Source organism: Podarcis cretensis (genome assembly GCF_951804945.1).
Source record: "Podarcis cretensis genome assembly, chromosome: 2".
Taxonomy (NCBI): domain Eukaryota; kingdom Metazoa; phylum Chordata; class Lepidosauria; order Squamata; family Lacertidae; genus Podarcis; species Podarcis cretensis.
Window position 1 is genome coordinate 116,786,419 of NC_137171.1, and position 8,380 is coordinate 116,794,798.

The following is an 8,380-nucleotide window of genomic DNA, read 5'->3' on the forward strand; positions in this document are numbered from 1 at the left end:
AGTATTGGAAGACACAAGATTTGCCCACCTTGGAAGAATGGCAGATGCAAGTGATCGACTACATGGAATTGGCAGAAATGACTGGCAGAATCCGAGACCGGGGAGAAGAGTCGGTGGAAGAGGACTGGAAGAAGTTCAAAGAATATCTCCAAAAACATTCTAAAATGTTTGAATGTTAAAATGATGTTGGATATAAAGATAATATGGCATCAGTGACATGGTAAAAAGAAATATGTAAAAATGATTTGAGAAAAAAGGGGTAAGATCAGAGTATTATTATGTCGAGACTAAACAAATGATACAAGGGATTAAGTTATAAAGAACATGTGATAAATGGTTTTAAAAGGTAAAGAAACCAAAGGCATAATAGGTTGAAATCTATAATAGGGTATAAGATTGGAAAGAGGGTAGGAAATTGCTTAATTTGATTGTGTAAAGGGGAACACAGAAAAGGGAGATGTGAGGAAGTCAGGAAAGAGGGTTTTAAAGATAGTAAGTGAGGAATAATTTTTTCTCTGTTTTTTGTCTTTTTTGTCATTTTTGGTTCGTGTTATTTTTGATTGTCTCTTTTTTTCTCTTTCTTTTTGATTGTGATATTTGTTTTATTATGTAAAACCTTAATAAATATTTATATATAAAAAAAATAAAAAAAATAAAAAATGTGCTTTTGTTTTCATTCTTGGGTTTTATTTTACTTTGTGTTTATTTCTTTTCCAGGAGGGTGGCGTAAAAATGGAAGAGCAGAGACCCAGGAGACCCATTCAAAGGGAGAGACTGGAGTGCAAAGGAAATAAACCTCCTGCCGGCCAAGTTGGGACCATCAGGGATCTTCTGCCTTGGGAAGATTTATGTCAAATTAAGCAGGAGCCAGAGGAGGGGCAGCCGCAGCACCACTGGGATGCCCAAAAGCAGGATTGCCTGAAGACGATGCAGCCCCCTCGTTCAGGGTGGGAAACCCCACAGGCTCCCAGTCCTCCCCACTCCGGGGATGGTGTCCTCTCCTTCAGGGGAGCTGCAGATGCCAGTCGGAGGCCCAGTGGGAGAGCAGGGGGAGCAGACCAGACCCTGCTCCCAGACACTGAGGGACTTCTTGGAAAGGTAAGTGCCCTCCTCTCACCTGGGTTTCCAGCACCTAGAGGTCACAGGTCCACTGCCTCTAGACATTGAGGTTCTGTTTAGCTATGGTGGTGAATATTTTTTCTTCTCCATGCAATGGCCACCCATGTATTCAGAGCAGTCCTTTGTAGGGGTCTACTCTCAGGCCACTAATGTGCATACCATGCCAGCCTTAGGAAGGGAGGTGGGACAGGCAGGTGAAAGGAATTGGCAAAGGTGTTTGAAAATGGGTGGGGGATCTTGGGAAGGGGGTGCACAATTGGGGCTTCTCCAGGGGCAGCAGAATGTCTTGGGCAGGAGAATCCCTGCAGGGGCTCTCAGACTCCCTTGGCTTCTTCTTCTTCCCTCCCTCCCAGGAAGCTGCAACTTGCTCTCACCTGGGTTTCCAGCACCTGGAGGTCACAGGTCCACTGCCTCTAGACATTGAGGTACTGTTTAGCTATGGTGGTGAATATTCTTTCTTCTCCATGCAAGGGCCACCCATATATTCAAAGCAGTCCTTTGCAGATTAACTCTTAAGTTCTATGGGGTCTACTCTCAGGCCACAAATGTGCATACCATGCCAGCCTTAGGAAGGGAGGTGGGACAGGCAGGTGAAAGGAATTGGCAAAGGTGTTTGAAAATGGGTGGGGGATCTTGGGAAGGGGGTGCCCAATTGGGGCTTCTCCAGGGGCAGCAGAATGTCTTGGGCAGGAGAATCCCTGCAGGGGCTCTCAGACTCCCTTGGCTTCTTCGTCTTCCCTCCCTCCCAGGAAGCTGCAACTTGCTCTGGATTCTGCGCTCCTCAGGAAGCTGAACCTGCAAACCTAGCTGAGACTGAACCTGCAACCCTGGCCAGGATGGAGGGAGGAAGATGGACGGGTGACCTGGTCAGGCTCTCTCCCGCATCCCTCCCCACAACCTCTGAGCATTCCCTCCCAGGACCCTTGGAGAAATCTGGTGAGTTCCAGGGGAGAGGAGATGGGGACAGGGATAGATGGATGGTGGAGGGAGAAAGAGGAAAAGATGGAGAGGAGACAAATGGAAGGAAGTTCCTGACAGGAAGAAGGAAGGGGTGAGGCCTTCTCCGAAGCAGCTCTTTGTTTCATGAATCCTTTTCCTAAAGTAGTGGGGGCAGATTTTCTTCCTCCAGGCTTTGAAATCTTAGGTGTTATTTCCACGGCAGGAATAATTGATGGTAATGATGTTGCACACCAATCCTGAAAAATCGGTGAAGTGGGATGGAAATGTTTCCCATAATTATTTATAATTAATGTACATAAATTGTTTCTATTACTCTTATTTGTTATAGACAGGGTCAGAATCATACATTCCACCAGCATCAAAACACAATAGATTCATGCACTTCCCCAGTTTGGTGGACTTAAGGGACAAAGGACCCATTATCATGATACACAATTTCTGGGGCTGGAGGCTCTACACTTAGGATTGGGCATATAAAGTCCCAGAGCATCTGGTATTATAAGCAAATTGTGTAAACTTGCCAATCTTACAGACTGGGGTTGTTTGTGAGAGTGAGTGAGTGGGATAATAATTTTAGCGCCCCTGTGTAATGGCTTGGTTCTCCCGCACAGACGTGAGACAACACCAGTAGTAATTATCTCAAACTCACAAATCACTGTGGAGCTCAGTCTTCGGCCTGTTCATCCCAGCTTGCAGTTGCCGAACCCTCCAGCAAAGAAGCCCCCACTTTTGCTTTCTTTTCCCCTCTTCTCGCAGATTCTCTCGAGCCTACGATTTTTTGGACAGGCTATTTTGGGGGCTCTGTGTCAGAGCTCAAACTGGAGATAACAGTCTGTGCCCCCCCGTCACCCCCTCTTCCTGCTCCTCGTTCTTTGCTCCTGCTGCAGCTTGGCTGCTCCTCCCCTGCTTCACATTCCAACCGAATCCCATCTCTTGCGCTCTCAGGCTCTGTCAGCGGAGCCACGAGAGGCTTGAGATTCACGGAGCTGACACCCTGTAATTTTGTCCGTCCCTAAGCTTCCATGGAGATACTGTGGTACAACCTTGGTGCAAATTTCAAAATAAGTACACAAAGCCAACAAAGAGACTCAGAAGTTTATAGTGGCACCAGCTTTCCTGGTCAAGAGTCCACTTTGTCAGACTGCAGCCCACAAAAGCTTAGGCCATAATACATTTATCTGCCTTTAAGGGCTGCAAAAGATGAATCAACAGAAGCGTAGTTCATCTATGGAATCCATCCTACAGGAGACAGTGAGAGCCAGCAACTTGGATAGCTTGAAAAAAAGGATAAGACTGACGTCTCTGCTCTGCCCTCGCGGTCCTAGGCAATAACGCTTCTTAATACTAAGGAGACACTGTTACTCGAGCCTGAGATCATTCACTTGAGAAATAAAAATAGAGATGTGTCTAATAAACCAGTTCCAGCATAGATCTGTATTATAAAACGATGCTGTCTTATTAAGTTTGAAAAGAGTGATCATGTTTTGCTCTTGCCACTGTCTCAGCAGCTTTGCAAAAAATTTGGAACCTAGAGAGGACAGTGGAGAATGAAGATGTTACAACGAGAGAAGGTGCAGATTGGGATTGACATCTGTTCAGTTCCCTTTTTGTCTTTCTTGAAAGTCTAACAGGCTTCTCTTTCCTCCCAGACTTCCAAACAGGTGAGAAAGATGAAAGTCAGAATTCTATGGAGCCACCTGTGAATTTATGGGGGGAAACAAAAAAATTGAGGATACAACAACAAACTCACAAAGGAGATAAACGATTTGAATGTTTTGAATGTGGAAAGAGCTTCAGTGAAAGTGGAAAACTTAGAAGACACCAACGAACTCACACGGGGGAGAAACCATTTAAATGTACTGTATATGAAAAGAGCTTCAGTCTTAGTGAAACACTTAGAAGACATCAACGAACTCACACAGGGGAGAAACCATATAAATGTATTGAATGTGGAAAGAGTTTCAGCAAAAGTGGAGCACTTAAAGTACACCGACGAATTCATACAGGGGAGAAACCATTTAAATGTTATGAATGTGGAAAGAGCTTCAATGATAGTGGATCACTTAGAATACACCAACGAACTCACACAGGGGAAAAACCATATAAATGTATTGAATGTGGAAAGAGCTACAGTCATAATGGATACCTTAGAATACATCAACGAACTCACACGGGGGAGAAACCATTTAAATGTATTGAATGTGGAAAGAGCTTCAGTCGAAGTGGGGCACTTAGAAGACATCAACGAACTCACACAGGGGAGAAACCAATTAAATGTATTGAATGTGGAAAGAGTTTCAGCAAAAGTGAAGCACTTAGAGTACACCGACAAATTCATACAGGGGAGAAACCATTTAAATGTATTGAATGTGGAAAGAGTTTCAGTGATAGTGGATCACTTAGAAGACACAAGCGAACTCACACGGGGGAGAAACCATTTAAATGTATGGAATGTGGAAAGAGTTTCAGTGATAGTGGATCACTTAGAAGACACGAACGAACTCACACAGGGGAAAAACCATATAAATGTATTGAATGTGGAAAGAGCTACTGCCAAAATGGATACCTTAGAATACATCAACGAACTCACATGGAGGAGAAACCATTTAAATGTATTGAATGTGGAAAGAGCTTCAGTCGAAGTGGGGCACTTAGAAGACATCAACGAACTCACACAGGGGAGAAACCAATTAAATGTATTGAATGTGGAAAGAGTTTCAGCAAAAGTGAAGCACTTAGAGTACACCGACGAATTCATACAGGGGAGAAACCATTTAAATGTATTGAATGTGGAAAGAGTTTCAGTGATAGTGGATCACTTAGAAGACACCAGCGAACTCACACGGGGGAAAAACCATTTCAATGTATGGAATGTGGAAAGAGTTTCAGTGATAGTGGATCACTTAGAAGACACGAACAAACTCACACGGGGGAGAAACCATTTGAATGTTTGGATTGTGGAAAGAGCTTCAGTCGAAATGGATATCTTAGAATACACCAACGAACTCACACGGGGGAGAAACCATTTGAATGTTTGGATTGTGGAAAGAGCTTCAGTCGAAATGGATATCTTAGAATACACCAACGAACTCACACGGGGGAGAAACCATTTAAATGTATGGAATGTGGAAAGAGTTTCAGTGCTGGTGGATCACTTAGAATACACCAACGAACTCACACGGGGGAAAAACCATATAAATGTATTGAATGTGGAAAGAGCTACAGTCAAAATGGACACCTTAGAATACATCAACGAACTCACACAGGGGAGAAACCACAGATACTTTAATAAACCGCATAGGTGTTTTTTTACCTTTCCTTCTATGCTTCCTTGCAATACTGATAAAATCAAACCACCCCAATGCTTTCAGCCCCAGAAGAGGTGCTCCCCTTGATGTCAGGGGAGGGGTCCAAGGGAGCATATGGAGCCCTGCCATTCTTTCTGTCCCTGGCCCCTTCCCCTCCTCTCTCCACCATCCCTGGGCCACTCTTGACTCCACAGCAGGAGACTGGATCTGTCTGTAATGGTGAGATGTCCTGGCCGGTTGAAGGACCACTTCCTGTTTTCTGCTGCTCTATCCTGCCTTCTCATGGAAGCTGGAGTCATGAAGCAGGCGAAGACTGAGCACACCTAATGGTGGCGCAGCGGGTGGGTGGGATTCTGCTTAACCTTTCCCCGTCTGCTCCTTTTCTGGATCCAAATCCCCCCACAAAAAGGGGCAGTGTGGGGGCGCAATCAGTGTTATGAAGCTGCACTGAAAATCATTGCTTTGTGACCGTAAGAGACCCTTCCCAAAAAAAGAAGCATCAAGAGAATTTAAGCTACAGAATTTAAAACAAACAGATAATTACAAAAAAAAGAAAGCAGTCTGGTGCCACATTGCGTAGGAGTTACTTTAGCACGCTCTTCCTGGGGCTGCCTTTGAAAATAGCTCAGAAACTTCAATGGCTGAAAGAGCTGCAGACACTTTGCTGACCAGGGCTGGTTATAGGCAGCATAGGACTCCCATATGAGAACAGCTCCGTCTGCCTAATCGTCTGTTTCTGGACACAATCAATGTGTCCACAAGAAGAGGAAGATCGATTTGGAGTGCCGAATTTTCAAAAAAGATGGACACACGACAAATTCTTTGTGGAGCTGAAAGGCATGCCCGTGTGCCTCATTTGTGGTGAGGCCCTCTCCGTCCTGAAGAAGGCCCACCTGCAGAGGCACCACAGGACAAAGCACATCCAGTACAAGGGAGTTCCAAGGGCAGCTGCGCCTGGAGAAGGTGAAGGCGCTGAAAACAGACCTGTTGGGTAACCTGTGGCCCCTCCAGATGATGTCAAATTGCAACTCACGTCTTCTTCAAATTGCAACTCACATCCTCAAAATAGTTCAGCCTCCACCACCTTTACTGCAGTCAACTGAAGGCAACCAACTGTGCCCTGGGCCCCTCGATCTTTCTCACTGCCAATGAAAACTAATAAATGAATAGGAAGAGAACCTAGCCATGTCACACTGACACAAACACCTTGCATATGAACTTCGTAAAATAATGAAAGTGTACTACCCCTCCCCCGCTCGCTCTCCCCACCTCTCAATTCCCCAGCCTTACACTGTATACAACATTAAAGTCTGTCTGTCTGTGAATTTTTATGATATCCAAAGTAAGAGAGTAGCTTATAGCTAGGAAGCCAAAAAGGTATTCTAGTTGATAGTTCCTTTTTACAGACTATAGAGTGGCCAGACTCTTGCTATTCAAAAGAACTTTACTTTCATAATCATATAACTGAGAAGAATAGAAGAGGCGTCTGTAACCTGAAGTGTATGTAACCCGAGGTACCACTGTACAATCTTCTGCTGATTCAAACGCGCATGTTCTCACTTGAAATCTCTTATAGTTTCTTATGAAACATTTTTCTTTCACATCAGCAGAATTGTCTCTATTCCTGCACAGGTTTCTGCTTGTTAACATTTAGTGGCCGCAAGGACCACATAACACCGGTCCTGAGAGATCTGCATTGGCTCCCAGTATGTTTCCGAGTACAGTTCAAAGTGTTGGTGCTGACCTTTAAAGCCTTAAATGGCCTCGGTCCTGTATACCTGAAGGAGCATCTCCACCCCCATCGTTCAGCCCAGACACTGAGATCCAGCGCCAAGGGCCTTCTGGCAGTTCCCTCATTGCGAGAAGTGAGGTTACAGGGAACCAGACAGAGGGCCTTCTCGGTAGTGGCCCCCAACCTGTGAAACACCCTCCCTTCAGATGTGAAGGAAATAAGCAGCTATCCTATCTTTAAAAGACATCTGAAGCTAGCCCTGTTTAGGGAAGTTTTTAATATTTAATGCTGTACTGTTTTTAACACTTGATTGGGAGCCACCCAGAGTGGCTGGGGAAACTCACTAACAAACTACAGTTACAGTTGCTCCAAGATAATTCGATGGAGCCTCTTCTCAGTTCATTGTCTTCTGGATCAGTGCCTTAATCCTTTGTAGATTCTGTATATCACAAAATAGTCATTGAGGTGTCCCCAGATGTTGTTGTCCAGTTCCCATCAGCTTCAGCCAGCAGGGATGACAGTCAAGGATGATAGAAACTCTAATCTGGACCCCACCACCTGGACTCTGCTGCCCTATATCCTTCCCATTGAAAGAAATGTGAGAATAAATTTTGGACGCTATAGATTTATCCTGATCTGGTGCATGCAATGTCTTTTGTTTTGCAGCTGTGTGATTTGTGCTCATTTGGAATTGTGGTGGCCATTGGCTATAAACAATAAAATTTATAGATATGGTAGATTGAACTGCAAAAATAAGTAATAAAATAATAAAAGGATTTTATTTTTTTGGTCCTCATTCCAAAATGGTGTGTGTGTGTGTGTGTCTTCTGGTGTTTTTGGTTATATTGGGGGTGGGGTGGGGGGTGGAGAAGTATAAGGCCAAAACCTCTCCCCTGCTCTGCTAAAACGATGCAGGAGACCAAAGGCAGTGAAAGAAAAAGCAGGGAAAGAGAAACCCTCCAAGTGCCACTGTTTAGAATTAGAGAAGCCGTCCTGGTTTCAGATTTGATCCCAGAATATTCCGCTTTTCCTTAGGGTGTCCCTATTTTCATTGAAGAAATGTTGGAGGGAATGGAGTTATCCAACCGCCGGCCCTCTGAAGGCAATCCTCTATAGGAACATTTTTTAATGTTTTATTATGTTTTTTATATGTTGGAAACTGCCCAGAGTGGCTGGGGCAGCATAATAAGATGTGCGGTGTATAAATAGGAAAATTATATTTATGGAAAGGGATGTTCCTATTTTCATCAGAGAAATGCTG

General features: G+C 44.4%; 1 protein-coding gene across 2 annotated transcripts in view; it reads left to right on the forward strand.

Annotated features, from left to right (window-relative positions):
* The window catches only part of LOC307206808 (uncharacterized protein), a 34,637-nt gene extending 26,722 nt beyond the window's left edge, over positions 1–7,915 (forward strand). Inside the window, exons 3-6 of one of the 2 annotated variants that reach the window (XM_079960195.1) lie at positions 718–1,098; positions 1,869–2,055; positions 3,729–6,939; positions 7,377–7,915. In XM_079960195.1, the coding sequence (XP_079816321.1) occupies positions 718–1,098; positions 1,869–2,055; positions 3,729–5,368 (2,208 nt within the window). In that variant the 3' untranslated portion in view covers positions 5,369–6,939; positions 7,377–7,915. The remainder of the gene's footprint in view (positions 1–717; positions 1,099–1,868; positions 2,056–3,728; positions 6,940–7,376) is intronic. The other variant, XM_079960196.1, reaches the window with a different exon arrangement.
* Positions 7,916–8,380: the final 465 nt, after the last annotated feature.